This window comes from Protopterus annectens, chromosome 5.part0 (genome assembly GCF_019279795.1).
Source record: "Protopterus annectens isolate FY-2018-M chromosome 5.part0, PAN1.0, whole genome shotgun sequence".
Lineage (NCBI taxonomy): Eukaryota > Metazoa > Chordata > Ceratodontiformes > Protopteridae > Protopterus > Protopterus annectens.
Window position 1 is genome coordinate 322,546,853 of NC_056735.1, and position 17,868 is coordinate 322,564,720.

The 17,868-nt window shown below is 38.7% G+C and overlaps 1 protein-coding gene across 1 annotated transcript in view; it reads left to right on the forward strand.

Moving 5' to 3' along the window:
* Positions 1-10,933: 10,933 nt before the first annotated feature.
* POLA1 (DNA polymerase alpha 1, catalytic subunit) overlaps positions 10,934-17,868 on the forward strand; it is a 3,104,727-nt gene continuing 3,097,792 nt past the window's right edge. The window contains exon 1 of the mRNA XM_044072304.1: positions 10,934-11,113. Within this exon, the coding sequence (XP_043928239.1) occupies positions 11,065-11,113 (49 nt within the window). The 5' untranslated portion in view covers positions 10,934-11,064. The remainder of the gene's footprint in view (positions 11,114-17,868) is intronic.

Below are 17,868 nucleotides of genomic sequence, written 5' to 3' on the forward strand. Positions count from 1 at the left end.
GCAGACTTAGCACTTTCAACATAGACACTTTAATCTCTGTCTAGCATATAAAAATACAGCTGGTCATCTTTAAATAAAAACCTTATTGAGGATGTAGTCTCTGGATTCAAGCAAATGTTCCTTATCATCTTAAATAAACCACTACTCCCCAGTTATCCAAGCCACCCAGGAATTTATGCAACTAGGAGATACAGATTGGAAAATGTGGACAACAGACAAAACTACATCAAATTATCAAAAATACAAACATCTTAGGAATCAAAGAAAATACCACACCATAGCTAATAAAAAGCATATTTCACCAATAACCAGCTAAAAAACATAAGTGCCCTAAATCCTTCTGGAAACAACCTCCTAAACCCTGGCAATACTTCCCAACCAACACCCGCGCTACCCATCACACACAGCTATACATAAATACTACTCTATTCAACTCTTACTTTATACAATCTGTACAGTCCCTACTCAATATTTGCACCAGTCCATCTCCATCTCCCCACCTATCTCTCCCTCCCACACCTCAGACTCACTTTTTTCTCTTCAATCTGTGCCACCCTGAATTATAAAAAGGCACCTTCTCAAGCTAAGGCCAACAACCCTAGCCCCTGACAACTGAACTGCTGAATTCCGTAAACTAATCACTGAAGCCTTAGCCTATCACATTCCAGTCTATATTATAAAGTCGGACAACCAAAATGTCGACTTACCTTTGATCGACACCTAAATGTCGAAGCTGCACTTTATCAAATGGCCATTCTGTAACATCTGCCCTTTTCCTGACTGTAGTGCAATCTCAGAGTTAATATATTTAGGTGGGGTGTGTGTGGAGGGCAAAGCCCCCCACTTAATAGTGTTTATTTTAAAGTGGTGTCCATTGTTGGTCTAATGATTGGAAAGAAATCAATGATTTGGAGTTTCGATGAAGAGCAGCTTCAAGATTTAGGTGTCGATCAAAGGTAAGTCGACATTTGGTTGTTTGACTTTATAATATAGACCCCCCCCATTCCAATTCTTAGAAATCATTCTATTGCAGAGTCCTACGTTTCCCTTTTCTGGAAAAGATCCCCCACTTTCCCTCTCCACAAAGGAGATGACTCAAGAGATATCAGTAACTATTGTCCCATAGCAATTCTATCTCCTCTGTCAAAAATCCTGGAGAAATGCATACAATCTCAGCTAGTCTCCTTCTTCTCTTAACACTCTCTCCTAATTCCATCATGGTTTCTGTCTACACCACAGCACCCACACTGCTCTTCTCTGCTTCATCAGTACTGTCAACCAAAATAATAAAAATGCAAGTAACCTCATATCAGCCCTCTTCCTGGACCTCCGTAAAGCTTTCAACACTGTCTCTCACCCCATCCTAATACAAAGATTAACTGATCTCAGTTTTCCAGTTTTCATAGTTCATTCCTGATCTGGTTCCACAGTTATCTCTCCCACAGATCTCAAGCAGCCAACTGGCATAATTCATAGGTTCATATATTCATAGAAGGTTACTAGGCTAATGGCCCTAGAGCCCTTACAAGCCTAGCCATATTGATCTCAAGTTGCCCTAATTGTCAGTGGTTATGTGAGTGAAGTTCACAGATGTAAGGGTCTGTGGTAGTTAATACCAACTTCTTCTGTTCAGGAGGGACATGGGTGCCACTCCAGGAGTGAATTTGCAGTCACCCATCCATCAATCTAGGTTGCAGTTAAAGAGGGTCAGAGAGGGGCTCTATTTCACATAAAATGGAAGTTATTCCAGAGAAGTGGCACTCTCTGGGAGACGTATCTATCTCTCCAGCATGACCTATTCATGTCAGAGGCTAGATTAAGATCCCTGGAGTGAGTGACCCTCATGCAGTTTGATTCATGAATGTGTAGCATTTCAATCAGGGTCAGGTCAGAGACTGCCCTGGAGCCAGGCACAGGTCACCCCTTAACAATATGTAGGAGACAGAATACAATGACAGAGGTTTCAGTCTTTCCACATAAGACTTGTTTTGTGTACCCTGTAATTTCTTGGTGAAAAATCTCTGTGGCCTCTCCAATTGTTGCAGGTGTCTGGTGAGGTACATGCAAAAAGGAGTATTATACTCTATTGGTCTAATGAGGGCCGAGTATAATGGAATTATAACATCCTTAGATCTAGATGTGATGCTTTTACTTATAAAATGTGCCACATAGAAGGATTTCCTTACTACTGTGGATATGTGATGGTCAAAGCTCAAATTGCTATCAACCTGAGTAGTCAGATCATGTAACACTGGGTTTGCACTTGGGAGGGGTGCTGTCTATAATGTAACTAGTAGGGATGTCAGCTTTCCAACAGAATATAGCCAGTTCACAGGCTGTGGTATAACAGGGATCCAAGTGGGTCTGCTAGGTCATGTTTTAAGTTGCTTAAAAGGCAACCTGGAATGTTGTCTTGTCCCATTGATACTGTGATTTTGACCTTGGAGAGCATCGAGATGACCTGCTGTCTTGAGATAATAGACTGAGGAATGGTGGCAGATATACTTTAGGGGATGACTGGAGGGGACAGGGGGTGAAGTTTGCTCCAAATCTGTCAGCTAGCAGGTTGGCTATTATGTCCAGTTGAGTATGGGTGGTGCCATCCACAACCAATTCAGAGCATAGCTAGGTGTTCCCTTTTAGGTTCTGGATGTAGTTAAAAAATGCCCTGTTATTATCCATCTCTAGGGGGGCTATTTTTACTTCATAATTAGCTTTGGAGGACTTGATAACATCTCTAATTTGCTTCTTTAAGCTAGACAGGGATTTCTTCCTCTGCTGATCCAGTTCCCTCTTGTTCCTGGACATTAGCTTCTTTCTCTTGTTGAATAGTCTGTTTATACTGGGGTCCACCAGGATGGCTTGTTTTTTTCAGCAAGACTTGGTTTTAATACAGTCAGGTACAAAATATTCTATACAACTGCTTAAGTGGTTATACAGGGCACTGGTGTACACCTCTGCATATGAGTCTGTGTTACCTGAGTCCGAGGGGGCTTTGAAACTTCTCATACCATCACTTAGCAGGAAAAGTTTGTCTTTGAAAAATTCTTAAGATTTTTTAAGCTTGATGGGGTATCTGGTCTTATAATTACATTGAACGAGACTGATTTATGGTCCAATCTTACCAGGGAGGATATCACATGGACAGGGGTGCAATGTTCTCCCATGTTAGTGAGTACTATGTCCAGGATGTATGAGCCATTTCTGTTTATTTCAGTTGGTGTTTGACAGGGATCAATCCTAGGTGCCATTCTCTTTAACATAGTAATAAATTCACTCCCCACAGCAAGTAATGATGCTATCATCATGCAGTATGCTGAAGAATCTAACCTTATCTACTCTTCTAAAAATCTCAAAGAACTGCAAATTAAAATCTAAGAATCCTTAACTTCAGTTGAAACTGGGCTTCACAACTCAGAATTATTTCTCAGCCCAAAAAATCTAAACTTCTCCTCTCCACTCTCAAACCTTATAATAGCCAAAAAACTAATTCACCATTTCCTCCTCTGACAATATAAAGGCAGAACTTGTCCACCATACTAAATTATTGGGAGTCCATATTGATGACAATCTGAAATTTGATTATCACATTCAAAATGCCATAAAATGAAACTACCAAAAACTAGGGTCCCTGTACAGAATAAAGGCCTACCTGACTCATCCAGACGTCATATTGCCTCTGCCCTTCTGCTACCTGCTCTCCTCTATGCAGCAACCATTTTTACTAACTTGCTCCCTCATGGAACACATCACTCTCATGCTCTTAAAAAACTGCAGTAGCTGGAGCCATTCCACCATTTGACATATTCCCAACTTCTTACCAACCATTACCTCATTCATAAGCCTACTCACTCTCCTTTTTTCTCTCCAACTTACCAGAGCCTTATAATCCAACCAGGCCACTGCATTCCAACAATAAACTCCTAGTGCAGCTAGCAAAATCAAATAATACAGCTAGTGATTCCTTTTAAGTTGCATGCATGGCTAACACATGGAACAATATTCCACTATCAATGAGACAAAACATCCATACAAACTCATTCAAAATAAGCTCAGAAGCCCACCTACAATATCCCTGGCTTGGTAACTGCTCCAGCTCTGGATAATGTCACAACCTACACCCACTGATATACCCTCTCGTCTTGCTCACCACCACCCGACTCTCACTATTTTCTTCCTTCCCCACTTTTATCTGTATGCTCCTCTCTTCTATAGATTTATTCTCCCCATTTCATCTTTTCTGCTAGCTTTCATTATCCCTATACCTACTCACCCACTCCCTCCATAATCTGCTTCATATCTTACAATCCCTGTGCACATCTTTATATTATATGTAATAATGCTTAAAAATGTTTACATTTATTCTAAATGCGCCAGATTTGTAAATAACTTGACTGCAACCTAATAATTACACCATAACTATTATCTTGTTAAATATCTATCTAAACTTTAAAACTGCTATTTGTGAGCTTTTCTGTAGCAATTTGATTGTAATTATGTATTTAGAATCATAAATTTTATCTTTGGAGCTTTTCTATTGGGTCTCCACTGAAAACAGATTTGGTTACCCAGTAAGACTTTCCCGGTCAACAAAATTAATAAAGAAATAAAAATAAAATATCTGCCCGTGTGTTGTTACTGTACTTAGAACAAAGCATCACAATTTAAGATTGCATAGTAAAATCAAAATGTATTCACAGCTCTCCTGCAGTACAAAATGGATTCCGATTAGGTTTCTGATTATAACCAATTTACTATGTGTTTGAACTATGGATATCAGTTCACCTTGAGAAAGAAGTGAAGCAGAGAGACCCAATCATAATTCTTTGTAGTGCATGGAGCTTTATCTATTCCATGTACTGCCAGTTACAGAAATGTGTAGTGGCACAGAGTACTTTACAGCCTTGAAAGGTAAAAAACTCTTTAAGAAATTATTTGCGTTAAATTGTAGAATATTTTAATAAAGGGATAGCATGGAGTAATATGATATGGGAAGCAGTTAAATCAAGTAACAAACCAAACAAAGTGAAATCTGTACAGTCATTTGGAGAAGAGAAAAATATAGGTGCTGTAATAATGAACTAGAAATAGTTGCACACATAGGTACCTCTGATGTACTTATGGCTAATATTTTGCATATTAAAAGGCTTACTAATATGGTAATGCTCATAAAGTAGAAACTGCAGGCACTGCAATACAAAAATAATTAATAAGCACTGGAAATGTGAACCACAATTACTAAAAATGAAGATGCAATGATCATTTGGGAGCACTCAATACAAATGGCTAAGAAATCAGAATCTTGATTAATGTCAGTGAAACAAGGACAAAGGAAGTACTGCTCACTGAACCAGCCATATGTAATGATTGCAGTTTTCTGTGAATTAATATGAGTAAAATGACAAAATATCATGATAAGCAAACAAAAGACAGAGCAATGTGAAGCAAGAATATACAAATATTTCCTTTAGACCTTGGATTAATGGGCTAATAAAATGAGTCTCCAAGCATATTTAAGCATCCTTAATATATTTAACCCCATGTGAGTTACAAAAAAAGAGGTAATTTTGGATACTTTTGGGGTGCTGAGAACAGTGTTCTTAGTATACTTCACAGAATGCAACAAATATTTATAAATGTCAAATATATGCCTAGAATTGGAAGTGTGGCCCATTCCTGCACCAGTATTAAAAAGAAAAAAAATTGAATAAATTAAAAAGGTTTGCATTACTGAAGTTTAACAGCAAGATATGTCAGCAAACAATGTATAGATAGCCCAGTGGATTTTCCTTGGGGGGAGGAATTAAAATTCTTAAAGGATGTGCAAGATTGGAAGGAATTGGCTAGGACAATTGGGTTCCAACCATGGGCAGATACAGATGGAGAAAATTAAAAGATAGAGGTAGTAGCTCAGATAGGGCCTAAATGTAAAAGAACAGGTAGACTTCAACCACATCAGTGGAACCAGACTGAGCAGAGCAGTAAAGAATCCATCCCACCCTTCTTCATAAGAACAAGAAGGACTGTATCTCAAAAAAGACAGGGTCCTACCTGCCTGCAAAAGTCATTGCTCATACTGGTCAGGAGAGGGTTTCCAGTTTTTCTCAATTAATTTTTTCAGACATTTTATCTTCCTCATCAGTGTTAGTTAGAAAAGACTGAAGTGTCACAGCTATGCCTCTATGTGGAAGCAGAGCCATATCATGGACAAATGGAGCCATAGGAAGGGTGATGGATGTAGGCGCCCCCTATACCAGCACCCCCACAACCATTCCAGTGTCCCATTACTTGATTATTTCTTCCCAGTTACCATAAACACTATTCAAACCTGTCAGTGTGCCTACTATTTTCTTATTTACTTCTACATTGATTACAGATATTTGAATTTAATTTAAAACTTTTATTTCAAATTTTGTAGCACAAACACTGATAGCCACTTGCTAAACAAAACAATACAGTCTCGTAATGAAAACAGACTTAGCATGATCAATAAAATTCTCTGTCCTTGGAACTCATATTTGTTGAAATGGCATTGAAACCCGCATACAAAGAAAATGAGCAGTCTGGTAGTTGGTGTAGAGGATTTAGGCTCTTGTCTCCAGCAACCAAGGTACAGGGCTCGAGTCTGAGCAAGTTAAACTGCTCTCCATAACTGGGGTATTTTACACACACACACACATACACAGTGATGTCTTACATATGTCTCGTCTCAAGGCAGCAAGGAAGAAATGTCTTGTCAGCAAGCAAATTTAAATTCCATACAGAGAAGCAATAGCAGGAATGTAAATCTAAGTTGATATGCATGCAGGCATCTATGTAAGTACAAACGCAGAGTGCATTCTTAAAAAAGAATGCATGTAATTTAATTTTTTTAATTAAAAATTAAATGTTGTGGCAGCCTTCCAGACAGCACTCATCCCCTCCAGACAGCGGGCCCTAGGTAACTGCCTAAGTCACCTAGTGCTGGATCTGGCTCTGGGTGTAAAGGCAGTCTTTGGAAGGCAAAATCTGTAAGGGAGGCATTTTGGTGCAATGGACGGATTAAAGGGAATGTCATGATCTGGGAGCTACTGATTATTGTTTCACAGATCCTTTTGGTAATTTGCATTGGGTTTTTGTTCGATACGTTGAATTGCATTATTTATTTGAGATGTTGTTTCAGTTTATTCAATAAGGTAGTGCCTGCATTAGCTGGATTGGTTCTTTTCCAAAGCCTGCCCTTTACACATATCTGCTGATTCGTTATTTGCCATGTCTTACCTTGTTTAGTACTGAATTGACAGCTTATTCTGACTGCACGTATGGGTATAGAAAATAGGCAAGAGGGAGCTAGAATTTACTGGAGAAAATTAGCAAAGAAACTAAGGTAACTGGAAGAAATAATTAGAGAGGGAAAGGTAACAGTGTGGGATTAGGCCAAGGAGAAGTTTGGAGTGCAGGTTAGTAACTACCTTCCATATCAGGGATTAATATCAAAGTATAGCAAAAGAGATAAGGGAGTGCTAAGTAAAAGATCAACTCTTGTAGAGTTTTTAGTTGAGTCTAGAACAGAAGCTGTTGTTTAAAAAGGGATAATTAGTAGGGCATATAAAATATTGCAAAACTATGAGAATCGATCAAGGGAGATTAGAAAAGACTGGAAAGGCAATTTATAGAGGGACAATGGGAAGACATTTGTATGGCTCCCAAGTATGCATCAAAGTCCAGAAGGTTTAATATTTTTGCATGGATGTGTCTGAATGGATATTTTTATACCCCAATCAGACTTCATAGAATTTTTCCTCAGATAGACAGCAAATGCTGGAAGTGTGATGGGAAAGTGAGAGGTAATTGTGAACATGTTTTTTTGGGAGCATAATGAATTGTCAGATTTTAAAAAACTTACTAAAAACTCACAATAGAGTACTTTGTCAGAAATGTTAGGGAAGCAAATGTTTGTGAGTAAGAAATTATTTATTTTGATCCGGGACACAGGATTGTAATTGTCTAGACATAGTAAAGCCTTACACAGTTTAATGCTATTGCTCGCCAAAAAAAAACCAATTAACTGTAATTGAAGTACTGAATATTATGAAGGAGATGTAGAACTGCAGGTGGGATCTTTAGAAAATGGATGTAGTAAGTTGCATAGAAATAACTGGAATTTGTGGGAACAATACATGCAGAATAATAATCAATAGGAGGAAGAGTGAAGTTTAAGGGATGGCAGGAACTGAACATTTTATGTACAGCTGGAGTGAAAGATGTGTTAAAAAGAAATATATGTTTACTGCATATAAACAATGAGAACTATCACTATGGCATATTTTATTTTCTGCTAATGTATGTGTACCTACATATCTCACTGTTGCAATTGTGATTTAACAAAAATGTTTAAGAACAGAAATAAGAGTTTATTCTGACTGTTATTTAAATTGACTTAATGTAGAATAAATACATATTTGCAGTCATTACACTCCAAGTATGTATGTTGCATTTGTGGGTAAGTAGGATTAGGCTTATTACCCTAAGTAGGCAAATGGCTATGATATTCAGTGGATTGAAGAACAGCAAAACTAGTACACCTCATGTGTCCACCAATCTTTATACTGTGTCTGTTGTCTTTTCTGTAAATAAATGATACTAAAATGTAATAAGGAAATTATAACTAATTTGCAAAAAAGCATGCTCCAGGCTGAAAAAGCAGGCTGACTTTTGCCCACACCTGTCAACCACTTACCATAAGAAATCTAGACAAAGCCAAAAATAAAGGAGGACAAAGATCTAAAATCAGGAACAAAGTTTAATTGTTGGTCTTATAAACTTTGAAAGTTGCTAGAATAACAGGTTTTGCATTTTTCTGAAGGACATGAAGTCTGAAACTCAAATGTCTGCTATTATTTAGTGACATTAATTCCCAATAATTTTTCAGACAACCACACATTTTATGAGAAACATTTATACCTCTTGACTGTCTAGAATGTTACAAAATGTCTAGACATGTCCCTCATATTTTTGGACCCCCCCCCCTTGGTACTAGGACCACTCCTGTATGGCATCTATGTCTCTGAAGCTAAAGTCAATTCTAAAGGACTCTAGCTGACTCAGTTTGCAGATAACTGGAAGCTGGGTACAATTACAGAATCTCCAAATGACTTAGCCCTCCTGCAGAAAGAATTGTCCCAGACACACAACTGCTGCCAGAATCACGAGCTAAAGCTAAATGCCAAAAAATGTATTATATTAGCCTGTAAGTCCTCTATCCCCCCCCCCCCCCCAGGAACTATCACATGGAGAACACACCCCTAAGAGGTGACCTGGTTGTTTGGGATTTAGGAATTTATGTGGACAGCAACCTAACTTTTAACCAACATGTATCCACAGTGGTTAGGAAATCCTCATATAGTGTACAGCTTATTAACAAAAGGATTGCTTCTAGGTCCAGGGATGTCATTGCCCCCCTTTATTCAGCCCTCATTGAGTCAATTATTGAGTAGAATGTCCCCTCATGCCTCTATCTGTCTGAACAAATACAACAGTGGGAATGCCCTTTTCAAAAAGGATAGTTTGTTTAAACAATCTGACATCATGGAATGTTTCAAAGCCCTATCACTATACCTGGTCGCTTACAGACTGCTAAGTCGTGACCTGTGCCTAGCATACAAGGCATCCTCTGACCCAGCCCTGATGGATCTACTGCACATCAGCAAACCAAATGGCATTGGAAATACTCAGTCCAATGATCTAAATCTCCCCTCTGCAACATCAACACAATGGTCTTTAGAGACAGGTATATCTTGCAGAGGACACCACTGTCTGGAACAGACTGCCCATCCATGTAAATCAAAGCTTATCCTTGTCCATATCTAAACGTAACTTGAAGCTATGTCTGGTTAACAGGAAATTTACCCCATGGTTGGACCAATGCTACTGATAAACAGAAGCAGCTACTAAATGACGTATGCTACTCTTGGGGCCCTTATATATATCTATGGTATCAACCCAGTTATTTTTACTATGTATAATATAAATCTAGTCCATGAAGAGGTAACGGTAATCGAAATACCAAAGGCGTGGGAAATGTAGCTAGGCTTAAAATGGCCCGCATGGAGAATTGCCCTAGTACCTACATATGAACCTGTTTCTCGCAAACTTTGTAGCTGTTCAGCAACTCATTCCGGATTTCAGACCTCAGTCAGTAAATAATGACAAGCATTTGATGTTTCAGACTCCACAGCCTTCAGAAAATGCATATGAATGCAAAATAGGGTTACCACCTGTCCCACTTTGCGAGGGACAGTCCCTCTTTGGGCAGTTGTGTCCTGACAAAAAATTGTAAAAATGGCAAATGTCCTGAAATTTTAGGACACATTTATTTCCTATATTTTATGTAATAGTTGCATAAAACAGTTATTCTGTAGCTAAAATACCTAAATGTTATAAGAAACAGAATAAGCAGCTAAAATGCGACAAGAATAAGCTTTTATTTAGGCAAAAAAGTTAAGTTCTATCCTTTGTACTGACCGTGGGTATTTGTCGGCCTGTAAAATCTGATGTTTGTACCAAAAATGTCCCACTTTGGCCATCCTGTTACTCAAGCAAATATCCAAGTTTATAATATTTAAAATCCGTTACTGATTTTGACACATTATACCCCCATCATTCTTGGCTTAGTCTAGAATTCTTGAGCAAAGAAGTTGATGTATGTGAACAAACCAAAAATATGAGGCGAAAATCTAAACATCTAAGACTTGCATTTATCGAACAACACAAAACGTTTTACGCTGCAATTAAGAACTCAACAGATACAGACTAAGTACAGCCGCTACTGAGACAATCCCACAACTTCAGCACTAACTAAAACTCCTCCCTATAACCCTTCACATTGTAACATTGGAGACGGACGCCACTGACGTGGTCTGATTGGCTACAACCTGTCAGAAAAAAAAATCCAGCATTTTCCGGCAGATGACTTCCGGTTGATTTGGCGCGGAATTGTTGTGACAGATTTTGTGGAGGTCTATTTTATTAGCATACAGAAGGAATAGCTATTGCTGAATTAAAACGGGCTTAACAGTAAATGAAATGGCACCTGTATCGGGTAAACATGTTGAGGAACAGGACAGTGGCACAGGTGAGAACATGCAGAAGGAAAGCAATTATATGTGAGGGGAACAGGAAGAATGGACTGTAATTAGTTACTCATGGTTTACCGGTACTTTATTCATGTTTGCTGCTCACGCTGTCTTCACGATCTTGCAGTTTTCACTGGAGTGGGTGGAGTTAGAGCATCTCTGTTGATTCCCTGCTCGTTGCTTGGTGTTGATACATCCTTTTGACTTGTATGCTGAATGAGTAAAATGTATTCCTGCTAATTTAATTGGTTACGGTTTTTAAAAGACAGGGGATGCATGCTGATTAAATAAAAATTGTAACAGGCTTTGCATAGTATTGAAATTCTTGGTGCATTTGTATTGGAAGACAGCACTGTTTAACTCAGAAAAGATCTCACATTATGTGTTTTAGGTTTCATACAGAAAGTGAATCTGTGTTTTGATAATTGAGAAGGTCTCGAACAGCATTTTAATCTTTTCAAATTTAGTCTGGTGGTATGTCCTCGAGCATCATTCTTGACGACAGTGCTCTCATAATAGACATTATATTGCGTTAAAAGTACATGTTGGTTATCTCCCAGAAATTCTAATTGCGACTGTACACACTGAGGTTTTAAGGATACCACCATGTCCTGTTTTGAAAGTACAGTGATCATGGGGCTTATGATCTCTGCTTCTTTATGTTGTCAAAATAGCTTCTTACATTTTTGTGTGTTTCTGTTTTTATTGTTTGCTTTGGAAAGGGTAATGCAAAAGTACAAATAGGTAAAAATGGTAAAAGAAATGTTAACTGTCACATGCACATTTGGCTTGCATGATTTTCCATACCCATCAGCTGCATGTTAGTGGATGATTCAGTGTAGCAGCTGATTCCTACAAAGGCGGGTTTAAAAACTGGGTAGTATATTCTGCCTCTGAAGGTGTCACATTTTGTATGATACAGTGGGCAGAGTGTGGTATTAAAAGTTCTTTTAAAGTATGCTGGTGTTAGTGTGCCCTTTTACCTAAAACGGTACCCATATTTCGTCGGGTAACCTGCTTTACTGAGATCTGTAACAGCAAACAACTTATGAGCTAAAAATGTGGGGTTTCCTAATATACACATGCTAATCAGGGCTGGTGTTAACATTTTTGGGCTCCCAGCAGATGTCAAGTTTGGGGCCCCTAGTCACTTCCAGTCAGTGTATCACCTGTCATTGCCACCCCTCCTAAGCAACCTTTTACTTCGAGCTGCAAGATTTAATGAGTAGTAAGCTCAAACTGCCATGTAGCCTCAGTGCTCGTACATTACAACGGGATTATGTTGGCCCATCTCACAAAGGGGTGTTTACAGTTACTGGATTTAGTTGCAGCAGTTATATGTACAGGTCTGGACTTTGGTGAAATGGTGTTTTAGGTCTATTGTTTCACCCTCTCAACATATACATACACCTACACACGTATACACATGCATATACACGCGCACACACGCATATACAGTGGATATAAAAAATTTACACACCCCTGTTAAAATGGCAGGTTTTTGTGATATAAAAAAATGAGACCGCAATAAATCATTTCAAAACTTTTCCCACCTTTAATGTGACTTGTAATCTGTACAATTAAATTAAAAAACAAATCTGTTAGGGGGGAAAAATAAAAAAAAAATAAAAATGTATAATATGCTGGTTGCATAAGTGTGCAGACCCTTGACCTAATAATTTATTGTGTGTGCACACACTGATACTTTGACGCACCTTTTGATTTAATTACAGCATTCAGTCATCTTGGGTACACACCTTCCGTCAATTAAAGAGACTCTGATTAACCCCAAATAAAGTTCAACTGTCCTAGTAGGAGTTTCCTGACACTTGCACATTTGCCTGCTACAGCAAAAGGCATAGTTCACAGAGCGCATCAAAGGGATCTCACTGTTGAAAGGTCAGTCAGGAGAAGAGTACAAAAAAATTTCCACAGCATTGTATTTACCATGGAACACAGTGACAAAAAGTCAACAAAAAGTGGAGAAAACATGGGACAACAGTGGCATTGCAAAGAACTGGACGTCCCCCCCCCCCTCAAAATTTATGTTGATGTGGCAATATTTACCTACTATTCCTTGCAAAAGTGCTCCAAATCTGTCAGGTTGTAAGGCCATCTCTTGTGCACAGCCCTCTTCAGGTCACCCCGCAGGTTTTATATTGGATTTAGGTCTTGGCTCTGGCTGGCCCATTCCAAAACTTAATTTTTTCTTCTGGTGAAGCCATTCTTTTGTTGATTTGGATGTATGCTTGGGGTCATTGTCATGTTGAAAGGTGAAATTCTTCATCTTCAGCTTTCTAGCAGATGCCTGAAGGTTTTGGGCCAGAAGTGACTGGTATTTGGAACCATTCATAATTCCCTCCATCCTGACTAAAGCCTCAGTTCCAGCTGAAGAAAAGCAACCCCAAAGCATGATACTGCCACCACCATGCTTCATTGTGGGGGTGGTGTTCTTTTGTTGATGCAAAGTGTTGTTTTTGCGCCAAACATACCTTTTGGAATTGTGGCCAAAAAGTTCAACATTGGTTTCATCAGACCATAATACATTTTCCCACATGCTTTTGGGAGACTTGATGTATTGTTTTGCAAATTTTAGCCGGTCCTAGGTGTTTTTTTTGCTTAAGAAAAGGCTTCCATCTTGCAACCCTACCCCATAGCCCAAACATGGGAGAATACGGGAGGTTGTTGTCACATGTAGTACACAACCAGTACTTGCCAGAAATTCCTGCAGCTCCTTCAGTGCTACTGTAGGTGACTTGGCAGCCCTCCTGATCAGTTTTCGTCTCGTCTTCTTCTCAATTTTGGAGGGACGTCCAGTTCTTGCAATGTCACTGTTGTCCCATATTGTCTCCACTTTTTGATGACTGCCTTCACTGTATTCCATGGTATATCCAATACTGTGGAAATTTTTTTTTTCTACCCTTCTCCTGACTAATACCTTTCAACAATAAGATCTCTGATGCTTTGTAAGCTGTCTGAACCATGGCTTTTGCTGTAGCAGGCAACTGAGTAAATGTCAGGAAAATCCTACTAGGGCAGCTGAACTTTATTTGGGGTTAAACAGAGTCTCCTTAATTGCTGTCAGGTGTGTACCCAAGAAAACTGAGTGTTGTAATTAAATCAAAAGATGCTTCAACAAAGTATTAATTTAAGGGTTAAGGACAACCAGCTGATTTATACGTTTTTTATTTTTTTTCCATCCGCGGTGGTGATGCTGCGGTAGCGTTGTCGCCTCATAGTAAGATGCTGTCCGGTTTCGATTCTCAGCTAGAGCGTCTTCTGCTTGGAGACGTGCGTGAATGTGCATACCTTCGTTGAAGGTTGTGCATCAGGGCTGGTAACTTGGCACGTAAAAATCAACTACCAGTCATTAGTGGACCGGAGTTCTGCTGTGGTGACCCCTAACAGGGAAAAGCTGAAAGATACAAACATTTTTATATTTTTTTCCCCTAACAGACTTGTTTTTCAATTGAATCGTACATGTTCTAGGTCACATTAAAAGTGGGAAATGTTTTGAAATGATTTATTGTGGTCTCCTTTTTTATATCACAAAAACATGGCATTTTAACAGGGGTGTGTGTACACTTTTAATATCCACTGTACATGCACCCAACACACAATATCCTCCAGTCTTTCACTGTTTCCTCCCCATTTTGGGCTCCCTGTACCATGCACATTACTCTCTCCCTCCTTTTCTCACAGTTTCCGTTACTCTTCAGCCTTTTCAAGAAGCCATAACTTCCTATATGTACTAAAGTACATTTTAACTTTTTTTTTCTTTTTATACAGCCTTTTCGTCCAATGATGGCTTGAACAGAAGTTATGATTAAGAAAAAAAATTGTGTTGCTGTTCTGCTAGTTTTTCTGGCTAAGTACAGTAATCCTATAGTAAATATATAATTTTTTTTCTGTGGGTTATATGTATTTTATAGGTGTCAAAATATGTAACAAACACTAGTTCACATTAGATATCGCATTATATGAAACAGGAGGGTTTTTTTTTTTTGGAAGCTAAGCAGGGTTGGCCTTTGTTAGTACTAGGATGGACAACCGCCTGGGAACACCAAGTGCTGGGGGGGGGTTGTCTGGGGGAAGTCATGTGATTGCAGAAGGTGGTCATGTGATTCTTTGCTGTAAAACTTCCTGTGAAATGTGTAGTAAGTTTCAAACTACTGAGATGAAAGCACCTTTGTGTGTGTGTGTGTGTGTGTGTGTGTGTGTGTGTGTGTGTGTGTGTGTGTGTGTGTGTGTGTGTGTGTGTGTGTGTGTATATAAAATTAAATTTTTGCTCATTAAAGTGAGTTATTAATCTTCATTTGTGAATGGGCCTTTGAGAATATACGCAATTTCATGGATTTAATTGAGTGGCTATACTGAGTGAACTGTCGGGAACAGTAAAGAACGCAGTGTTTGTTTTTTATCCTGTAGGAAATAACTCAAATAAGCCAGAGCCCAAGAAGTCATAAGGTCTGTAGATGTTCCAAGATATATTTTGGAGCATTTTTCCACCTTTTAATCCAGTAGTGACCTAAACAAAAAAAACACTAGTACTGAAAAATTCAGTCGTGTGTGTGTGTGTATATATTTATTTTCTTTAAAGGAAGACATAGTTGTGCCCAAGGCTTAATGTTTAAGTATGACAAAATAGGAGCTCACAATAAACTAACAAGCCAGTTGTCTAGATACACAGGTCCTATCTGGGAACTGCCTGCTTCCCTGGCCCCCACAAAAAGAATGCCTGTGCATTTGTCTGGTTGTAGACTGGGATGGAAGCAGAGGTTCTGATTGCCGCAGTCATGTATTTCAAGTGACTGCTGACATATACATAGTATGCTTCCTCACTCCCCAACCCAAACTGTCAAAAGGCAACTACATGTATATATGCATGAAGTGCGATTTTGAGAAGTGAAAAAGAAATGATTACAGTGATGTATTCCATGTTGTTGGTCCTAGACAGTACACTGTCACTACATAAGCTATAGTAACCTTCTTTGTACACCTCTGAGGTCTTTGACAAAAGAAACTGTGACCATACTGTCCTCAGCCCAAACACAAGCTACAATAACCTCATGTGCACACCTCTTAAGGTTTGACTGTGATGAAAATTAAAGAAGTAATAAACGTACAACCCCCCCCCCCCAACACACACACACACAAACAACCTACATCAGCTTTCTGTACATACACATATCCATGCAGGGCTGGTTTTAGAACGGATGCAGTTGAGAGCAGAGGCCATTGGCTTTATCCGAACCTATCGCAGCCTTGTTCAGGTTAAGAAGTATAATAAGAAAGTAAATACATATTTTCCTTCTCATTTTTCCCAAACCTGAACAACTTTTGTGGGGTCCTTACACAATTCAGAATGATTAAGGGAGCCCCCTGTATCCAGTAATACAGTTTGGAGAGTAGAGCCCCCAGACTCTTAGAAGATCTAAGTGTCTGAATGTTCTGTGAAATACTTTGTGCATTAGTTTTGAAATATAATTGCATATCTACATTTTTCACTGATACCCAGGAGAATAATGTGTGTGTCCTGGCATTGTATGCGTGCACAGATAAAAAAAAACACTGAATTTTTTTTTTTTTTTTTTTACACGGATGGACACATTCATATGCCATAGTAACACTAGATTTCTACTTATTTCAGCAATTAACAATGCATTGTACAACGCTGGTAATGCCACACTTGATCAATGACTGCCTTTAGCTGTCATCAAACAGCAGCAGGAATAAGTCACGTTTATTTACCTCATTGAGCGTAATGCAAACCTGTCACTGTCTCTTGATTTCACAGACCTTCCCCGGTTTTCATAATTTTGCTCTATCCTTTGTAAAAAGTTTGATCAGCTTGTCAATCATTCAGGATTACAGGCAGTCAGTAAATCCAGACTCCAGAGTTTTAAAAATGCATGTTGATGCAAAAAGTATTAATTATTAACTTTTTAACTGAATAAGAGTAGTATTTGAAACCTGTTCCCTATTTTGAGCCTTTGTTGGTATTGTACTGAATTCTTCTGCACAGAAGTTTAAAGTTGTAGTATCTGGTGTTCTGCCATTGTTTTATACATGCCCCTGAAAGGGAAAACCATCCCTGAAGATTGGAAGCATCATCTTGTCTTAAAATCCAAGGTTTGCACTGAGATTGGTCACTTTGGGCTTCTAGACTCTAGTGCTTACCTTGCTTATGTTCATTATCAACTTTATTCTCTTTAACCTGAACAGGTCTATGACGTGAACCTGTTAGGCTAATCAGGAAATTAATATATTTTCTCCTCATTTTGCCCCAACCAGCAGCAGCTTTTATGGGGGGTCCACACAGTCTAGGATGATTAAGGGGCCCCCTTGCAGCCACTGGTACTGCAAGTACCTAAAGCTGACTATATTGTTAGTGGATATTCATTCCACTAAAACTAGCAGGGTTTTACTAAGCCAGGGGTACTATGTTAGTGGTAAAGATTTTTTATTAAAGATGCACAGTTTACATTTGTTGAAATGAAATGTGTTCCAGCTGAGTGCTGACACGTACCTTTCAACTGTCCAGATTTTTGCCTCATAGTTTTGCTCTGTTCATCAAATTTGTGATTTTTCTGGATTTTTGTGGCAAATTGGTGAGGACTGAAGTCACTAAATGATGGGTATGTGATTTTCAGGCTTCATATCCTTCAGAAAATGCATGGTAACACAAGGCCTTTTATTTTAGCAACTCTCAAATTTTATAAGAGCAATATTTAAAATGTGTTCCTATTTTTGG